The sequence below is a fragment of the Eurypyga helias genome, unplaced genomic scaffold (assembly GCF_000690775.1).
Source record: "Eurypyga helias isolate BGI_N326 unplaced genomic scaffold, ASM69077v1 scaffold11377, whole genome shotgun sequence".
NCBI lineage: Eukaryota > Metazoa > Chordata > Aves > Eurypygiformes > Eurypygidae > Eurypyga > Eurypyga helias.
In genome coordinates this window covers 1-20,595 of record NW_010261124.1, presented here as the reverse complement: position 1 = coordinate 20,595, position 20,595 = coordinate 1, and the positions used below count along the sequence as shown (strand labels likewise).

The 20,595-nt window shown below is 40.4% G+C and overlaps 1 protein-coding gene across 1 annotated transcript; it reads right to left on the bottom strand.

The window, feature by feature from the left end:
• Nucleotides 1-966: 966 nt before the first annotated feature.
• Nucleotides 967-20,545, bottom strand: CROT (carnitine O-octanoyltransferase). The gene is made up of 16 exons (XM_010155252.1): nt 20,419-20,545; nt 15,122-15,246; nt 14,036-14,217; nt 13,818-13,942; nt 11,165-11,273; nt 9,165-9,258; nt 8,943-9,068; nt 8,404-8,505; nt 7,693-7,776; nt 7,484-7,591; nt 7,104-7,234; nt 5,627-5,750; nt 3,589-3,667; nt 2,460-2,553; nt 2,149-2,268; nt 967-1,099 (listed from the first exon to the last, which is right to left on the bottom strand). Exons 1-16 carry the CDS (start codon nt 20,531-20,533, stop codon nt 979-981), a joined length of 1,839 nt encoding a protein of 612 aa, XP_010153554.1. The 5' UTR covers nt 20,534-20,545; the 3' UTR covers nt 967-978.
• Between the last annotated feature and the right edge of the window lie 50 nt (nt 20,546-20,595).

The window sequence follows — 20,595 nt, the reverse complement described above, 5'->3', positions numbered from 1 at the left end:
CAATGATCTCTTATCTCTCTTAAAACTCCAAAAACTAGATAAAAGAGACAACAATGGGTACTTCAGAATCTCTATTTCATCATCTGTCCCCAAGGTCATCCCTCTTTCACAAAGTTTAGTGGCTACACATTAAACAGTCCACCCGTTATCAACACAGAGCTGAGTTTTGGAAGAATTTTATTTCCAAGAGAAAAATACAAAGCTGCTCAAACAGAGGAATCAAGTCCTAAAATCCTGAGAATTGTATCAAACTGCATTCAGTGCTTATTTTTATTGTGTACTATTAGTGTAAAGCAGCTGACATTCACAGCTGACTGGAAGATGAAAACTGAGGAATCTGGAACTCCTATGCTGCTTCCTGTCTTCATTACCGAGAGCTCCTTTTTCAGAACACTTCGGGTTGTAGTGCTCTCATACTATAAATGTAGTGGGAACATCCCCGTACGCAGATACAACATTTATTTGGTATAACCCCAACAGCAAAACTGAAAGGTAACTTACTAAACACCTAGCCTGCTGGAGGCAGCCCTTCTACTTCATAAACCACCATGAATAGGAAGCAAAATCACCTAAGAGGATAGTGCGGTTACTCTTAAGGATGCAGGTAAGTGCTCCACTGGCATCAACAGTATCAGTAGACTACAAAGTATTCTACGTGTTACTACTAAGATCATAAATACAAATCTCCCATAAATGCTCCACTTCCAACACCTCCTCTCTCACCTATGTTTGCATTGTTGAGGCATATTTTAATATTGCATAGTTCTACACAGGTAAGGTACTACTACTTGCATTGCTGTTGCAAATGGCTACGTTACTCTTACATGGGCTCCGTCACCAGAGTAAGCCCTGTAACCATCGGCAGACTTCACAAAGATCATTAAATGTCTTGAGTATAACAGTGCTCAAATAGCATTTAACTTGTAAGTACTACATATAACTCGTGAGCTTGCAAAGGTTTTTACGTCATTATCAACCTTACAGCTGAGCTGTAACTGTTAATTGTAGCATGTCCTGAAAACACTGGAACACAGTTCTACACAGCACTTCCGCATCAGTCTCGGGACAGGATTTCCACGAAGAACAGGTAGTAACAATCCTATCAATACAGAAAACAATCAAGTTACCACTCTTCATTGTCATGGATAGAAGTCAGGCAAACTGCCCTGAAATGTCAAATTACTGACAGAAATTCCAAACCAAAAACTCACATAAATGCACTGTCTCAGCCTTCAAAAAGATTCAGATCCCTAGTGCCATCAGTAAGCCATAATGTTGACAGAGCTTGAAACCAGGTACTTTGATTTAAATACCCATTGCTACATGCACGGTGACATAACTTTTACACTTTCGTTTGAAAATTACGTTTCTTCTCTGCAGCTAGTTTGTTTGAAGAATTTTTTTTTTTTCTATTTTGCTACTGAAAGGTAAATATCTAATTCCATTTATCTTAACAGAGCCATAGAACAAAGTGAAAATGGTTTGTATCCTCAAACTGAATCCAATCTGCACACAATCCATATTCAGCTTCAGAAAGAAGTCATCCAAATTACACGTACATCACCAAATAGCAAGGTCTCTCAACACACTACAATCAAAGCAGTTTATCAGATTTGATAAAGCAGTAATTTTTGTCTGTAAGACCAATAAGCCAAAGTTGGATCTTTTTAAACCATTTCATGAGAGGTGACGCCAAATGCTTTAGCTTCTCCTTGTTACTCAGAGGGGTCTGGTTTGAGCCCAGATGTGTGTCGCTGCCAAGAATGACGGAGAGCCTGCTCACCTCTACTCTATCCCGTCTACTGCATTAAATTGCTGCTTTTCACAAAACATCTCTGCACGTTACATTTAATGATCTCTAAAACAAAGCTCATTTTAATGAAGTTAACTTCTGTTCCACCTTCGTTCACCTTCCCCGTTCTTTTCTGTCTGGCTGTTGTCAGTACCTTTGTGCTCACCTGTCCTTCCCTACCACACACGCTCTCCCAGAACGTTAATGCCTCTGTTCTCACGTACCTCGCTTCTCAACCTTTTCTGACATGTTCAGCCATGTTTCTTCTGTCTTTTCCTCTCCTTATTCTACTTGTTAGCTGCCTTTCCCTTTGTAACAGAGACAGAACCATGCCCAAAATGAAGTTATATCCTTACCTGTCATCTCTGATTCCATAAAAAAAGCCATAGCCATGATGTACCATAGGGAGTGCAGATCCACTAAACCTGGTGTAGCCAGTCAGACTAGTTGAAAGAATAAAATTCCCACCTCCTCCACTGCAAAACAACACAACACAAAACCAGCACTTTTACACCTAATTTAAAACAAAGTGGGTTTTACAAAAAAAAAAAAAAAAAAAAAAGTGATTTTGTCCTAGAGGTCAAGAAATCAGCACACATAAGGCCAATGTAACAAAGTCCTTGGTATCAAGGGATATAATCTCCCCGCAGGGAAGCATACGAATTACCTAGCTGTAAAGGCATTATCCATGTAAAGTTCTGGCACTGGCAGTCCTTGCTCCTGTGCTACGAGTAGAAGACCCAGAAGATGACGGTCAAATCCTGGCAAAGAAATGCAAATATTGCATCACTAACAGCAGCGTTTCCTGTTTTTCTACTTCTTCTGGTCTGGATAACTGGAAGCTCAAAGAAAGATGAGGAACAGACAAATCACAGAATCACAGAATTACAGAATGGTTTGGGCTGGAAGGGACCTTAAAGACCATCTAGTTCCAACCCCCCTGCCATGGGCAGGGACACCGTCCACTAGACCAGGTTGCTCAAAGCCTCATCCAGCCTGGCCTTGAAGACAGCCAGGGATGGGGCATCCACAGCTTCTCTGGGCAACCTGTTCCAGTGCCTCACCACCCGCTCCGGGAAGATTTTCTTCCTGATATCTACTAAAAAACCCAATATTCCAATTGTAGCATAGAAAATATTTCCCAAATATTTGATATGAGGCCTTTTATCTCTTTCAGCTTGCAACACTGAGCCCAAATGCAAACAATCTAAGTAATACAAATCCAGCACAGCTCCTCTGGAAAACAAAAATCCAGGAAAACTTCCATTTCAGCCAAGGAGGAGTTCCACAGAGTGAAACTGGCGCACTGGCAATTATGCGGACAAGGTGAAAAGGAGGTTTTCAGGGCCACAGTTGCCTAGACCACTCACAAGTAGGATGAATAGAGTATGAAAGTTCATCAGGTGATTATTTCTCAACTACTCTTTTTCATTCATAGAATACCTTACCATGCTAACACAGGTGGGTTAGAATTTCACCCAAATCTCTTTTGTGCCTTAAAAGACCACATTTCCCACTTTCCAGCCAAGCATATATTTGATCAGAAGGTATTCTGAAATAATATTTAGCTGGGCAGAAAAAGTGAATTAATATACAAAGTGAATATGTCTTTGGGACAGAAGGAAGGGTGCAAAGACTAGGTTATATTTACTTTTCCCAAAATTAAAATAGGAAATGTTACAGGGTAGTTTTTACTCAGGTTGACAACAAGGAGACAATGTACTAACATGTGGCAATATTCCCTTTTCACCCACAAAAAAAACCACACCACCAAAACAATTTTGTTTCCAGAGTACCTTTTCCATTCTCACATTCTTTCCTCATTTTATTGTGCTTTGCAAATGCCTTATGCATCAGCTCTAGTCGGTGGTAAGTCTGTAAAGTAGGGGAGACAAGTTAGGGAAGGAAAAAAAAAAACCCCAAACAAACAACCCAGAGGAGTAGCACATCAGGAATCACAAATCAGCAGGTTTTTCCCTTTCACAGCTTCTAGGAAGTTTAGATAAAAGAAATTGCAGGAGCTTGAAAGGTACATTAGAACTCTTCTCAAACTCTTTCTTCCAAATCCTTTTTCATGAGGTCTTGTTACTTGTTTCCTGTACCTCTGTTCTGTTACTCAGGTCACTTTTGCACTGAGTAATATCCTAAACCTCATGCTCTTCCCCAGACAAGTTCAAAGTAGCCACTGGGAACTGGAGTAATCAAACCCAAGACTTCCTACACCACCACTTACTTAGAAGCACAGTGCCTTTTAGCTGGTGCAGTTGCATTAACGTGACCGTCATTTTTCATTTAAAAAAATCCAACCAAACAACAAACCACCAACCGCCCCCCAAAAAAAAACACAAATGAAAAAAAACTGTGAAGTAAAAGCAGAAAATAAACAAAAAAGACCCCAATTATAATACACAGAGATGATAACTGCATTCCCAACCTTTCTCTGCTGATCCAAACACCATTTCCATGACAGCAGTTCTGCCCAACATTATGGGCATTTTCAATTTTATATTGAAACTTACATATTAAAACCAGAGAGAACAGAATACAAGTACGTGTTTTGGTAAAGCAGGTCTAGAGAGAGATCTGTTTGTAAGACCTTAGGTCCTTCCTGCTGCTCAACTACTTAAGAAGCACCCTTTATCCTTTTATTCATTACATGAGAGGCTGCAGCAGAGAATGTGAAACAAGGGCAGTAGCCCTCAATTTGGATAAAAAACAAGCTCACAAGGGGCAAACCAAAGTTGAGACAAAAGGATTTTTCTGAAATACCTACCTTTAGGTATGTTCTAGTACCTTAAAAGTAGACCTTTAACCATTTTAATTTCAATACTACTGAACCGATGCAGTGCTTTTTTAAGCCTCAAGAGTTCATCACAAAAAAAACCCCATAGCAATAGGAAGACATTTGGAGATGCTATTTAAAATGACAAAGAGAAAAAGACTGTAGTTGGTGTTGGAAGTAACAAACCTCTATGTGTGTTACTCATAAAATCCTGGTAACTGGTCGGAAGATAACTGAAGAGCAGAGAAGTAAGAGGAATTCATATTTGCAATAGGAAAGTAGATGTGAATAATGGCAGGAAAATTGAGCTTAAAGCTGCAGCATCATGCCAAAAGAAGCCAGTGAAGACCAGGAAAATAAGTTCTTGAAGACTGTAATTATCAATCACACATAATTCCCGACAGCCATATTCCTGTGTGTTTCTCAGGTACATTAACAACATAGAACCTTTGAATTTCCTCAAGATATGCAGTCCTTTGTCTCAAGAACCCTTCCCTTCCTTATCAGGCTCTGAGAAAAGTGCAGTGTGGACAACAGAAAGGGCTTTAGTACAGCTCTCACTTGGCAAGAAAGTTGCTGGGAAAATAAAAGGTCACTGGTTCAGCTACTCAGAGACAATCCCGGGAACACATCCCTGTTGCCCCTGGGACACAGACAGATTTCAACCTTGCTCTCAAGACTGAACAATTAGATTAATATTTCCTGGTTTCACTTAAAAATTAAAACAACAGATCACTCTGCGGCAGAATATATTGGTTCCAACCCTATTATTTTCTGAGGTGTGGAAAAAAAAAAAAATCAGTGTGAATTTACGTCAAGGCATTCTTGAAACCGAAAGGTAAATAGGATAGAAAACCAAACAAGCCCACACATGACAGCTCACCTCCGACACAATGACCAGAGCCAAACTTCAAGCAACCCAACATTTGAAATCTGTGCCACTGGAAACAGGCCAACTTCCATTAATGAGACAACAGCAAAACGAGTTTTAAGCTGTTCAAATGACAGGCCTTCTAAATACATGGTAATTAAATTAGGATTTCAGTATTTACACTGTCAGAAGGATCCAGCATGGACTTGCACCACTCCACTGCTTCCACAGTGCACGATCTTATGGTCTCTGTGCGGCCATGATAGAAACGTCTGGTCATGGCAGTTTCGTAACAGCAGCCCGGGCTAAGCAGAAAAAAACAGGGAGAAGTATCTCATTAACTTAACAAAACTATATGCTCTTCTGGTGGGGGGCGGGCGGAGTATCCTACACCTCTATCCTGGTTAGAAGTACCAGGTAAAGCCACTAATTTCCTTCAAATTTTGGTCTGAAACTAACTCACAAAGGGGTTCTGCAAGTTTTCATGAGACAGATGCCAAACCGTGCCAGTGCCGCCTGTAACTATGCCCTGAAAACACTGGGTTGTCATGGCTATTTTCTGCAGACTACAGATCTACCAGCCTCTAGTATAAATAAGCTGAAAGTATGCAAGCTTCAGTTACACTATATATTTCCATTAAAGAAACCATCTGCACTATCCAAAACCTCAAAAATTAAGAGACACACTAGAAACAAGCAGTGTCTCCCAACGTGTTTAAGTAAAAGGCTCAAATCCTTCTCTGCTGCATACTGACACTCAACCAGGTTTTACCTGCAGCATCCCCAGCCCTATCCTAGTCTACCATTTAATACAACTTACGTGAAAAACAGTTGTGTGTTTATAAGACTTCCCAGGCTATTTTAGTCAATTAATATATTCCAACGTTCAGCAAACTGAGACCTAGTGACCTTTCACATGACGAGACAGGCATCTCCCACGACTAAGCATCATGCTCATGACAAAATTCTCTTCCTGACGCAAGCACTGCTCGCCGGGTCATCACTGACTTACACAAGCCAGAATCAGTGCCATTTAGCAAAGAGAAATTTGGGATCACCAATATCAGGAAGGATGCTGTCTTTTGCTAATCATACAAAATAAAATGAGACCCAAGCGTTTGGAGGGTCACTACCTATAGCTCTATTATTCTGCCCAAACCTTCACATTTAATGGTGCTAAAAGGAAGTGAGACACAGAGGTTTGTAAGGCTTTTCACAGGCCTGGCAGACTAACCATTTTACTGGTGGCTACACTTGCTACAGATAAAGCTTTCTTTTCCATCTGAACAACTGTTCAGCATTAAAAATCCTAACCCACTGCCTGTTTGGCATCTGAGCAATTATTTACTTTGTACAGCCCAAATCCACGTTTTCACGGATTGCCTTCTGCCCTCCATTCCATGATATGCACACACAGGATCCCTATGGGCAGAAGGACACAATTCTTCTGAAGCCAAAAGCACAAGCCCCATGGATTTCAATGACGCAAAATCAGGCTCTATTGAATCTTTACAGGAAATAAAACCCTTTTCTTCTTCATTCCTGTATCAGCATAGCAAATTACACAGTGGCCCTACAAGTCCACTGCACTGTATCTCTGGATCCACCCCTTTATTCAAAAATGTATTTGCCTTATCTGGGCAATGAGCTTTTCTTACCGTCCATGGCATTTGTAATAAGCCAGCTGAAGGGCGAGCTGCACAAATGTATCAGGATGAAGTTTCTTCTTCCTAATCATTGCTTTGCCGAAGGCTGTGAAGGCATAATTCACTAGCTGCAAGTCAGATACCTGTCATGCCGAAGGAAGAAAAGCAACTGAAGTCAAGAAACATCACAACCTGGTCCACTTCAAATAAAATACATTCAACATAAGCCAACAATGTAACAAATTTAACCATGGTATTAAGTCCCCCGATTCATCAATTTATCAATAACATTTCTATTCCATTTTTCCAGCATGGAGAAATACCAGAGAAAAACATGTAAATAGAATGGAAAAAAAAAAATTAGCAACAAGAGAATCAGCAAGACATTCCACCTTTTTGTAATACAATTCCTTAGTACGTCCAATTTCATTTATAAGTTTTTGATCCACGGTGAATACAAGTTCCTCTGGCCATGGAATATCCCTCACTTTATCTGATCCCTGGGAGGATGCAGGCAGAAAGAAAGAATAGAAAACAGCAAATGTTATCCATAAGAAAAGATACATTAACTGAGACGCTTAAAATTTTAAAAGATAAATACCTTCCATTTTCCTTCATTTTCAATAATCTTCTGTTCTGCATATGACAACATGGTAATTAAAGCCATGGCATCAAAAGGAGAATGCTAGAATCATGTAAGACAAGATGTCACATTATTTGCATAACTGCAAGAGGATCAAATTGGTTTCTTCCCTACCCTACTCTTTTCCCTGCAGACAGCTTTACTACACAGTATTGGACTTGTTTTTCTAGTTCTACAATACATATAGAACCACTGTAAATCCACCCACTGTTCTGACTACTCTGCAGCCAGATAGGGAGGCACAATATATCACTGCAGTGGAGAAGCAGATTTCAGGCAGAATGTAGGCCCCTCTAACCATTCAGTAATGAATTTTAAAAAAAATTCTGAGTTTAAAACCACAGCTGTTCAAACAGCTACCTAATGCAAAGGGTTAATTTTACACCTTCTTGTGCAATGTATTTTTTTGCCTTTGGAATGCCCTCATTCAATATTTTTAAAAATAGGATTACGATTTCACAACTCATGTTCGTAATTTAAATACGGTGTAATATCACACACTGTGAAAGCAGACTGCTTTTGGGAACACGCCAGGCAAGGGGCCTGGTAAAGAAGGCCACCCTAAAAGGGAACACACTGACTTTTAAAGTACTGCTCTGAAAGGGAAAACTTAGTACATAAGTACTTGAAACGTTTTGAGGTGAGGGGTGGTAGAATTTTTCAACTTACATCACAGAATGCGCTACAGGTTCCATTGGAAAAGAATATACTGTTGTAGGATTTATCTCCCCAGCGTACAGTTGGATCACCTGTTAGCCCCAGCCTTGTGACCTAAGGCAAAAGTTACACACTGTGGGTTTTCAAAAACAGAGTACACTGCCAACCTGTCAGCGAAACCAAGATGGGGAGGCTTCCCTGAGAGACAAGATGCTTTCATTCAGTTGAAAATGAAACACGATTTCAACTCTGAATTATTAATTTAAGAGTGGCAACAAACTGATGGCTGTATTTCTGTGGGCCCTGAAGTGTAGAGGGCTAAAAGATTATGAAGTTAGGATTCCAGCCATTCCCACTTCCAATGTCCTAAAAACTCAAACTATGCAAGTAATCCTGTGGATCAACAAGAAGCATTATCTGCACATTTAGCTGCTTCATTTTCTCTGTTCAGAAAGAGTAAGAAGCACCACGTGACTACAGGAAGAGCATGCACATATGCAGAAGAAGTTTTTATATAAACAAGGTATGAATGATCAAAAACCCTTAGCTACCTCGGTGTAGTCTTCAGGAGTGGCATGGGGACTAGAATCATCCAGACAGATCACAAACAAACTTCTCTGAATTTTTTCCAGAAAAGTTAAGTTCTTTGGATCAAGATCAATCAAATATTCCCGTAACTAGAAAGCATAAAAGGACAAAGCTAAGTGAAATGACATACTTCCAATGATCACCATGCTCTTTTAAGTAACCAACTGTTAAAAGTACTCCCACACCTCTGCCCATTTGGTCCTTTCGTTGCTTGTTAGGGCTGCCAATCCTGGTCCATCTGGTTCACTATGGCATCTTTTCTGGATGTATGTAAGTTGCCTTCAAGAAGATGACAAAAACTGAAGTTAACAAAGAACATGTGGAGAGGAATCAAAAGTCACACTTTTTATCTCTTTCTTTTCTGCCAAGCTGGAATTTTGGTTCCGCATTCAGAAGTTAATGTGACTTTTCAGGAAGCATGAATCAAATCCCTCCGACCCTAAGGGCAGCTGAACACCTGCTCTGTTTCCAGTCACTAATGGTTAATTCAAATTGCAGCTACAGGCCCAGTACAAACTTAGATGTAAACAACCATAATCCTAAGTGTTAGGTATGCACTTCATTTAAAACTAGATTTAAGACTTCAGCCATGCAGATCAAACTTGCCTGAGCAGCAGACATCTGCAGTACTGCAGCTTTTATAGCAACTGATCAGACAGAAGGGGAAAAACTCCACTCAAGATAAACCCTGAAGTTTAAAGCAGAACAGTAACTACAGGACAACCTTAGCAGACAGAGTGACCTTCACAAGAATATTTCTCTTCCCATTTTTTCCTTGCCTTTTCCCATTGAAGAGCTATTAACAGAGTGCTAATTTTTAGTTTGCAAATTCAGTTTTTCATGTTGTCCTAGGTGTTAGAGAAACTCCACAAGTTACAGGCATTTAATCTGTCTTGTCCTTTGTTCCAGCACTTTTTGACAACTAAACTTCATTACTGATTATTAGTTACACAGCTGATCAAAAATAGAAGATACCCATGAGAAGGTTACAAAAAACCCAAACCAAACCAACCAAAACCAACCCTCCCTTTCTACAGACTACAGAAAGGTTTAGGGTTTTTTTGTCTGTATTCTACTTGCTTGATCTAACAGGTACAACTGCAGAAATTAGAAATACATATGTTGAAATAAACACATATGTTGAAATATCTTAAGTATTAAAGTACTAGACTTCAAAAAAAAGTGGTTTTGCAACTTCTCTAACTAGTTCTTTGTCTTGCCTAAGGAATTTGGCCATCCACCTTTTGCCAATTTTACTTAATGTCAAACATCACTTTGACATATGCAGTAAGTTATTCCTAGATGAAACGCACAACCCCCCTTTAGTAAGTAGATGCATATATCCCAAATCAATCACAAGAGACTTATGCTGAAACTAGCTCTGTCTGTGACATCAGAGTTCGACCAACAGAGTAGAAAACCTTGTGGACACAACTGTATTGCCAATCTGAAAAACCAGCACCTCTGCATGCTACTGGGAGATAGGAGACACAGCACAGGAAAGTTTTAAAGATTGCCAGTTGCACTACTACTGAAATTTACTATTTAAATAACCCAATTCTTCCTCTCTGCTCCTCTGCAGCAGCTCAGGAACATGAAAAGAGCCATGAACATGGCTGGTTTTCACAGGCCTGGGGCAAAGACAAGAAATGCAAGTGAAATGCTGCTGTACTGCTCTGTAGGTAGCAGAAAGTCAATCAGCATATACTGCAATTCTGGACTCTCCATCAGTCACCAGCAAGAACAGCAGCCCCTCCATCCTTGGGAAAATTGACCACAAGTGTATTAGATTTGAACCAACACAGCAGTGGTGCTTCATCTTTGATAATGATTATGTGGCAGTGAGACAATTACCAATGTGGATTGGTCCTGAAAGGAATGAAGTTACTTAAATCCTAATAATTCCATATCAAGAAACTTCACACATAAATCATGGTTCCTACTGAAACATCTTCATTTGGCCCTTTTGCTTGATGTTCTATGGGTGTATAGCAACAGCACATGATCACGCTTCATGCAAGAAGATGCCATCCACTGAACAAGAATTCACTCAAACCTGAACCCTCAGCTAGAGAAGCTGTAGCCTATCACACCTAATTCTCTGGGGTGAAGCGGATAGAAAAAGACTCTCTTTGGTATGTAGCTTAAATAGGACAGCTTATTTGAAACAAGGTAGTTTGGAAACCTGAAAATCTCTGGAGGAGTCACCATACTGCCTTCATGTATAGCATCAAATGCAAACACTCGACCTCGACACAGGACTATTAAGTGAGATGGGCATTCACCTTCAGTCTCTGAAATGAAATGAAAAGCAAAACATGAAAATCCTACCTTGGGGATAAAGTGAGTGACAGATACAGGAAAAACACTCAGCAAGTCCTACAGACCCATTTTTTGTTCAAAATGAAATAGACTTCATAAAGTTAAAAACACAAAAGAAGAAAAAAATACTAAGTCCAATTGCATTCTCGTTCTGCAAATTTGAAGACATTTTTAAAACTGCCAGAGAAAATATACAAAGGTACATAACTTTCACTGTTATTAAATACTTCAAGTCACTGTCATTACCTAATAGCAAATGTTATTTATTTGTCTTGTAGGCAGGAACACCCTCTGCCAAAACGAGTGTTGCCTGCTGAAAGTCGATGTAGCAACACTTCTCTCTTGCCTGAGTTTTGTTTGGGCTTTTATGTTTTTAACAGGAACGAATACAATACAGCAAGGCTGCTGCTAAGACAGTTCACAGATGATTCCTTGTTGTCAGAGTGCTTATGCAACCAGTTTCAGTTACGCAGTTCAAGATCCAAGATGCACTACCATGACAATCCTGATCTGTAATCTGCAAAGCTGTAAAAAAGGGAGCACTGATGCCCCAATTTGCCCACTATATAGAAATGCAGATGGTACTGGCCCACTCTAGGCCAGATGCATTTGCACAGCGCTGCCTTATTGAACCTGCCTATCTGAAAAGACTAAATAAAATTGGAAAAGGGTTTGACAAAAAACAGATATTAAAACCCCAAGAAATTCAGCCATGTTTTTCTCAAACTAAGCCTCTGTGCTACATCTATTCTGGTACTCCACCCTAGGGAGAAGAAATGTATACTACTTTACCCACAAGTGTTTAACTGAAGGGGCCTCCACAAAGTCTTCAACTGTAAGGCTTTTACATGTGTCTTTATTGTCTTACTTTCTAAACCAGATAATACAATTCAATGTATGCCTGATTAAAGACACCCTAGAGTGGAGAATCTGCCATTTCATGTAAACCTCTCCTTCAGAGATCATGAAATCAATTTCTAACATAACAAAAATCAGAAGGGATGACATCAAATTGGCAGTCTTCCAACTTCATGATAGCTAATGAGCTCTTCACCTGCTCTCATTAAGGTGTCTGCTGCAGGCTGAACCAAACAGATCTCCAGGTTCCAGTGATCAGGCTCGCTTGGCTTTTAGTGAGATCTCTGACTCCAAGCTGACATTACCTCTCAAATTTTAGGTACCCTAGACACTGCAATCCGAATACTACTTCAAGTGTTCAGACCATGTTGGTTCCCTCTACAGCCAAAGGAGAACTACATGTCCCTTTCCAGATGGCAATTCCTTTTGCTCATCTCAGGATACCTTCCTATTTTGCTGGCTCAAATTATTCTCTGGAGGTATTCCTATTTCTCCAGGAATCACAAAGAACCAAGATAACTAACTGGACTTAGTATTTCATCTGGAGACACGCAATCTACGTGGAAATGGATATTACCCGCCATGTACGACATGAAAAACCATAAAAGCAGTATTGTTTAATAACGTTCTTGCACTATTTTCAGGCAGAAAAGGGACATGAATGAATGACATAAATTGCATCTCCACGGGATAATAGCTTTGTTTATTAAATGTGATCAAAACAGAACATTGCATTTCCACCAGTTGAATGTTTCTTCTGTGTCTCGGTATTTAAACTGACTCTACAGTCAGTTTAAGCTAAGATATAACCCTTGAAACTTACCTTCAATTTTGCATTTTCTCATCATATCCTGTGGTATGCAGATTCATGTATTTATATATTTTCCATGGCACAAGGCAATACCTCCTTCTTCTTGGAATTCCTGAATCTTACAGGAATTCACATGTCCCATGATTATCTGGAGCGAACAACTCTGGATGCACTGGAATGTGTGTGGGAGGGGTGTTATGATTCCAGTTGGCTGATTACTAACACTACAGTATTTGTTAGCGGAGGATGACTAAGACCATTACACTTTTACCCTAGTACTTGATCCTGCATCCCACAAAACTGTTGGGAGTTTAAGAGAATGGATTCAAGAAGTACTATGGAGTACCTTCAAGACTGAAAATAGAAGCAGCTGAACAAGCCAAGAAACAGCACAATGATAGAAAACAAGTAAGAATTATCCCAGCAGAATGTACAGCAGCACAGTCGAGAAATGCATTCTGTGGAAAAAGATGCACTTAGTAATGGTGGGGAAATTCTGCCTGTATAATACACAGAATCCACCCACATTTATAAGACATGGAATTTGTCCTTTTTTTTTTTTTCTTCCAACTCTTAATACTAGCACACTTATTATAGGCATCAGGCTAGTGACATGCAATTTGAAACAGAGCTTTCCTTTAATCTTATTTAGAAAGGACTAAGTATCGGACCAAAAAAGGCATTTGTAGATCAGATATCTTCTTTGCTTCCTTACATAAGCACTCAACAATCAGAAACTGATTTAGTGCTTGAGGAAGCAAGTGCTTTATGGTTAAATTGACCACTCCATGAGCCCATTAATACAAAATTATTTTCCTGTATTAACACAAAACTTGCATTTGTTTACCAGTTTTAAAATAACTCCCGATCGAGTCTCTGGTAACTCCAGGAATTCTGCAAGTGCAGAAAAGCATTCGAAATTGGTTCATGTCCAGAACTGCATCCCCAGATCTCTCTATAGCCACCTTCTCTCTGTAGTAAACAAACACACCAAAATTAAACACATTTTTGCAACTGAAGTACATATAGACCATTGATATTTAGAATCAGTTCTTCAAGTCTTACGCTCGTAGTAGATCCCAGTATTTCAGGGTGTGCCATATATTTACACAAGCTCTTTCTATTTGAGTGCCCTCTTTGGGTGGCCAGCAGTGTTCAATAAAGGGACCGGGGCCTCCCATATTGCAGTGTATTTGTGTTGAGATACGAAGGTCAAGATAAGCCACATTCAGCCACCAGTCCTCCAGCTGAAAATGAAAAATATTTAGCATCAGAATTAAGTTTGAGTCATTAATTCTTTAATAATCACCTGATTGTTCAACTGCCTGCTTCTTTTACTACTTTCTTTTTTCTTTTTTTTTAAATATTGTGCATTATAGTTCCTATGTGACAGAAAGCAGGACAGTGGTTCACAACTGACTGCTGAGGGTAATGACACATCTAGCTCTTCTATTTGAAGCTTGAAATCAAATGCAGTACTGCTTAAGACTATTAAGCTGTAAATTATCACACAGCGTTCTTCCCTGATATTCAGCATCTTAAACTCTTGCAGATGCCAGCTGTGGCTTCTGCGAATATCAGACAGATTACTCCATGAAGAATGGAAGGAAAGGAGATTTGTATGAGAGAGGATCTGGGAGGGACAGCTCATAATGCACTTTTTCTGTCATCATCTGAATATCCCCACTCATGTTAAGATTTAGGCTCTCATAAATTCCACGTGGTAACAGCCTGACTTGTATCCCTTTCACTGTTGAAAGACAACTTTAAAATGCTACCACATAGCTTTCTGCAGGAAAGAAAGAGACAGAGACCAAATTCTAAATTCCACTTTTTTTTGGGGGGTGGGGTGGTGTGGAGTGGGCGGGAATGGGACACAGGATGGAGAGAGGGGGGACAGAGGTGATAGAAGAAGAGACTGACAGACAAAGCATTCAAAAGCTGGTAGGTAACTTTTCAGTTAGTGAACTCTCTTAGCCACCCAACTTTGAAAACAATAAATCACACGTATGTAAGTGAATGTGTTTGTATCCATAGGCCAAGTGGCAGATCCTAAGATTATAAAAAAGCTAAATGGCTCTCTCAATTATATCCTGAACAACAAAGTTTTCGTAAGGTGAATTATGATTTCTTACATATCTAAATACGTACCCAGTTTCTTCTCATTTTAGCTCTTTCCAGTAATTTCTGGTGCAATTCTTTCCCAATCCCATTTTTAAATTTTTTAACTATACTTTCAGTTCTTTGATATTCTTCTTTATTTAGGAATGGCTTCACTGTAAAAAAAAAAAATGTTTTTTTTTTTTAAAGGCAATTGCTTGCTGAGATTTATTACAAGATTCAGATATCCATCAGCAAGGGATGAAAATGCTTAAAATTTGTTCTTCTAAACCAAGTATTTTAAGAGAAAACATCTTTCAGAAATCTATGAATTAATCAGTGCGTTCTAATAAAACTTAAGTACATACTTTTAAATAAACAGAGATGTTAGTAGATGAAAGCAATTGATGAAAACCCAAAATACCTAACAGATAACTAAATCAAATATATTTAAAACTATATCTGGAAATACTACAGAGTTCTGCAACTCCATCAGCTGCCACAGAACACACTGACTCATTAAATTTACAGGAACTTTTTTTGTAAATGAATACATTGAGCCACACATGTCTGCCCCCCTACAGCATCAACATAAGCTACTTGCCTTTATTTTCAGAAGTCCATTCATGCTCTACAAGCACCTTGCCCATCAATTCTCATTCACTGTTCCCATGCTACACCTACCTTTGAACAACACTGATGGCAGTCATTCCTACCCAATTTTTCTATGTTACAATACTTCGGGATTTCTCTGAGATCATGTGCCATACGGGCCAAAGTCCTCTGTAAACATCTGCAGAACTAGTTACTATTTTAATCTAAAACCCTGCTTAAAGCCTTTTTACCATGCAATCTATGGTCAGCCACAGGCCCTGCTGATGTCAGTTTCCATACAGGCACATGTCATTGTCTTCTTACACTCACCTTGTGTATAACATATTTTCTGTTACTTTTATACTTAGATTCTGAAGTCAGTGGCAAACAGAATGGGAGGGGGAGTAGAAGTTTCTGCTGATTCAATGCCTATGCAATGAGGTTTGAATCATTTATGAGGCTGCTGCACAAGGAAGAATACTTATTTAATTTTGAGTGATCGTGTATTTGTATGATCTCTAAACTAGCTTTTGTGAGTAGCACCGAGTTTCAGCTAGACGAGGTCTCAAATACTTACCTATCTTTGTAGAGCTATAATCTTACTTCCTCACAACTGTGTCTTGCTGCAATTATGACCACCTGCCTGCAATCACTACTTTTCTTCACAGATTCAAAGATTGTCTAGTCCAACACCTCGTCTCAGCAGGATCAGCGCCAGCAGGCTGCTCAGGACTGTGTTGGGTTTTGAATATCTTCACGGATAAAGACTCTACAACCTCCCTGGTAGCAACCTGTTCCAGTGTTTAACTACCCTCACAATTTGTGCCCATCACCTCTTGCTCTGTCACCAGATACCACTGCAATGTCTGGCTCTGTCTTTACTCCTCCCCACATCATTGCAAAGATCTTCCCTAGAGCTTTTTCTTCCCTAGTCTAAACAGCCCCAGCTCTCAGTCTCTTTTTGTATGTCAGATAATCCAAGTCCTTAATCATCCCTCACGGCCCTTCGCTGGGCTCACTTCAGCGTGTCCATGTCTTGCTAGTACTGGGGAGACCAGAAATGGACACAGCACCCCAGAGGTGGCCTCCCCAGTGCTGAACAGAGGGGAAGGATCACCTCTCTCCACCTGCTGGCAACGCTCCTTCTAACAGAGCCCTGAAGGCTGCTGCCCTGCCTTGCTTCAAGGGCACATTGCTGGCTCATGTTCAACTTCATGTCCACCAAGACCCCAGAAGTTTTTCTGCAAAGCTGTGTTTCAGCCAGTCAGCCCCATCCTATGCTGGTGTGGGGGTTATTCCTGCCGGAGTGCATGACTTGGCATTTCTCTCTGTTTGTTGACCTCCATGACGCTCCTGTCAGCCTGTTTCTCCAGCCCATCAAGCTCCCTCTGATGGCAGTACAACCATCTAGAACATAAGCCACTCCCTTCCAGCTTTGTATCATTTGCCAACTCAGAGTGCATTCTGTCCTATCATCCAGGTCATGACTGATGATGTTAAGCAATACTGGACCCCTGGGGTACACTACCAGAGCCTGGGCTACACCTAAAATATGTGCTGCTCATGACAAACCTTTGAGCCCAGCAGCTAAGACAGTTCTCAGTCCACCAGACTGTTCACTACCTGGTCCATATTTCATCAGTTCATCTATGAGAAGGGTTTTTTTTTTAAAAAAAAAAAAAGAGCTTTTGATGTGCCAAAAGCCTTATTAAACATCTAAATGCAGCTTGAATTGCACCACCATCAGTTGTGAAGACTGATGAAATAAAGAAATAATAGCGACAGAGACATCTGCTTATTCCATTTAGCAGTTTACAGTGTTCAGCTGGAGTTGAAAGCCTCCCCAGACTGAGGTTAGTCTAACACTCATGTTTAATACAGGACCTGGGGGTGTTGGTCAACAGCCAGCTGAATATGAGCCAGCAGTGTGCCCAGGTGGCCAATGGAATCCTGCCCGGCATCAGGAACAGTGTGGCCAGCAGGACTAGGGCAGTGATTGCCCCCCTGTACTGGGCACTGATGAGGCTGCACCTCAAATCCTGTGTTCAGTTTTGGGTCCCTCACTACAAGACAGACACTGAGGTGCTGGAGTGTGTCCAGGGAAGGGCAATGGGGCTGGGGAAGAGTCTGGAGCACAAGTCCTGTGAGGAGCAGCTGAGGGAACTGGGGTTGTTTAGCCTGGAGAAGAGGAGGCTCTGGGGAGACCTTATCGCTCTCTACAACTACCTGAAAGGAGGTTGCAGGGAAGCAGATGCTGGTCTGTTCTCCTGGGTAACTGGCGGTAAGATAAGAGGCAATGGCCTCAAGTTGCGTTAGCGGAGGTTTAGATTAGATATTAGGAAAAACCACTTTACTGATAGAGTGGTTTGGCAATGGAACGAGTTGCCCAGGGAAGCAGTGGAGTCACCATCCCTGGAGGTGTTCAAGGAACATGTAGACATGGTGCTTGAGGACATGGTCTAGTGGGTATAATAGTGTTGGGTTGATGGTTGGACTAGATGATCTTACAGGTTTTTTCCAACCTTAGTGATTCTGTGAAAACCTAGCTAAGCAAGGTCTGAGCAACCTGCTGTAGTTGAACCAGCTTTGAGTAGGGATCTGGTCTAGATGAGCCTTCCCAACTATGAGATTCCATGACTACAGGGCCTCTTTCCATTTAAAAACTATTTGATCAGATGTAGAAGCAGCACTGTGAGGAAGGAGCAGAACTCATCCACTGTCTCACTAGAGTTCAATGAAACTTCTCTCTTGCAACTTTCACCAGGCCCACAGATCTCGTCTTCCTTTCTGTATAGATCAGCTCTGTCCATGAACAAGAACTATCCTGTGGAAGACATCTTCCATTGCAGTTAAGGAACCCCTGGAAAGCTGGAGCTTTGGGTTTTCATAGTCTCAGGCTGAGTCCAAGCTTCTGAAGCTCAACCTCTGGGGTGAGCTGAAAGGCTACATGACATGGCCACCTTCTCTGCTCAAGGCCTACCTTCAAAACAAGGTTAGTCATTCTGAATCCAAAGCGGAGGCAGCTACCGTAAAGCCCTAAATAAGGCACCTTCTCAGAGATACTCTGTCCAGCTTTTCCAGTTGACTGGCTTTAAACAGGGAAGTGCCTTACCAACTGGCACACTGAGTAATATTAAGTGCCTGGGGTCCTCCTCCAACCAATACAACACAGGAGTTTCCAAAGAATGATTCACAGCATCTGTGAAGGCTCATTTGGAGCTTCTGAACTGTTCTTCAGAAGCACCTCCCTTCCTTCACTCACCTTCACAGTCTAAACAAATTAAGAGCTTAAGCAATGAGAATCACCGAGCTAGCATCTAGAACTGTGCACTGCACATTCCAGCTTTAAGTGATTTGAACAAGGGAAGGCTGTGGCAGAACAGCTGGACTAACTTTCCTCTAACCTCCAGTGAGGCTAAAGGAAAGCAACAATGATGATCAAAGTTATAGAATGACTTATGTACAAGGAACTATAAGTAATAACTTCAGCATGGAAAAAGAAAAAAAGAGGCATGTGATAAGGTATTTATGAAAACACAGATCAGAATCAGAAAACAAGAGCAAACAAATGCACTGTCAGATTTTATCACCCCATGAGAGTTATTTATTAACGTGGAGAGCCAGATGAGTTTACAAAACTAAGTTCTTAAGGGCAATTCTGTTATTTCAGGTTCACTACTATTGCAGCACAACTTAGTCAATCTGCATTACAACAAAAAGTCTTTTTGACATACATACACACACTTTTTTTTCCCTCTACAGCCATCATTTCAATATTCTGCAGCAAAACATGATGACTAAGGAACAACAAACAAAACCTATTACCATCTACTGGGCTATTTCCACTATATTCAGAATAAAAAGGAACACAGAGTGAACGTAAAGATTTCTATTTTGGGAAAGGAAAATTTTGGTATAATAGGTTTCTGCTAAAGATGGAACTCTACGTTTCACTCTGTCAGTATTCCTCTATTACAGGTAAGACGGTATGACCCAAAAGTTCTAGAAAAAAAGCTCAGTGTCTCGAGTTCTGAACGCTATTGTAGACATAAAGGAAAGTAATCTAAAACACGAGGTAATATATCTGTCATCCCCACCTGACATGATAAAAAAAGAACTAACCAGTCATCTCTGCTTTATAAACAAAGCACTGTGCACTGATGTTGTTTTCAAAACTTCTCTTAAGTGATCTTCTTTACACTTTTCAAGGCAGAAATTATTATATAAGTTAAATTATCAAAAAATTCCCACCACTGCCTTTTCCTGCTACTGTACAGTATTGGTGAGAAACAAGAGTATTTAACTATGAAAAAAACTTGGAAATAACTTTTTCTTACAAAGATCTTGGGCAAACAGTCATAAACAAGCAAAGTATTTATTATGCAAAACAAAATTTGTAGGTGGAGAAATACCTTTTATTAGGCCAGCTGATATAGCTGGAGGGGGAATAATCCGAACACCAAACAACCCAACAAAACCAAAACCTTAGGGGGGAGGGGAAAATCTAACCAAAAAGTTAACCTTCCCACAAACCCAATTCCCTTCCATGTTAAAAAAAGGCAAGTGGGGATAAAATGAAAAGTTTTACCCTGTTTTGAACCTGAAAAAGGCCTTTTGCACCCTAAGCTTGTCTGGATCCCTCACCCCAATTACATCAGTTCATACAAAGTGTCTCCACAGATCAGTTTGTAAAACATCTTCACATCAGCCAGGCTGCTACAGCACGCATCACCCTACTAGTACAACATCCTTACCTGCATCAAGGTATTTACTTAAAGATTCATCAAGAGGAGGTACTGGCAGGGAAGGCAGAGAAGCTTGGTACTGAAACGTTCTCTCCTCAGAGGATTCAAGCACTTGCTTGTCCATGTTGCAGATCTGCAGCACAACATCACAGACTATTAACAAACCCCACCTGGAGTGCTGCATCC

Excerpts from the sequence above, each read along its gene's own strand:
- CROT (XM_010155252.1), bottom strand. The coding sequence starts at position 20,533 with ATGGACAAGCAAGTGCTTGAATCCTCTGAGGAGAGAACGTTTCAGTAC. Across the intron at positions 9,259-11,164 it reads ACTCCTCCAGAGATTTTCAG|GCAACTTACATACATCCAGA; the intron begins GTTTCCAAACTA and ends ATCTTCTTGAAG. Across the intron at positions 2,269-2,459 it reads GATAATGCCTTTACAGCTAG|TGGAGGAGGTGGGAATTTTA; the intron begins GTAATTCGTATG and ends GTTGTTTTGCAG.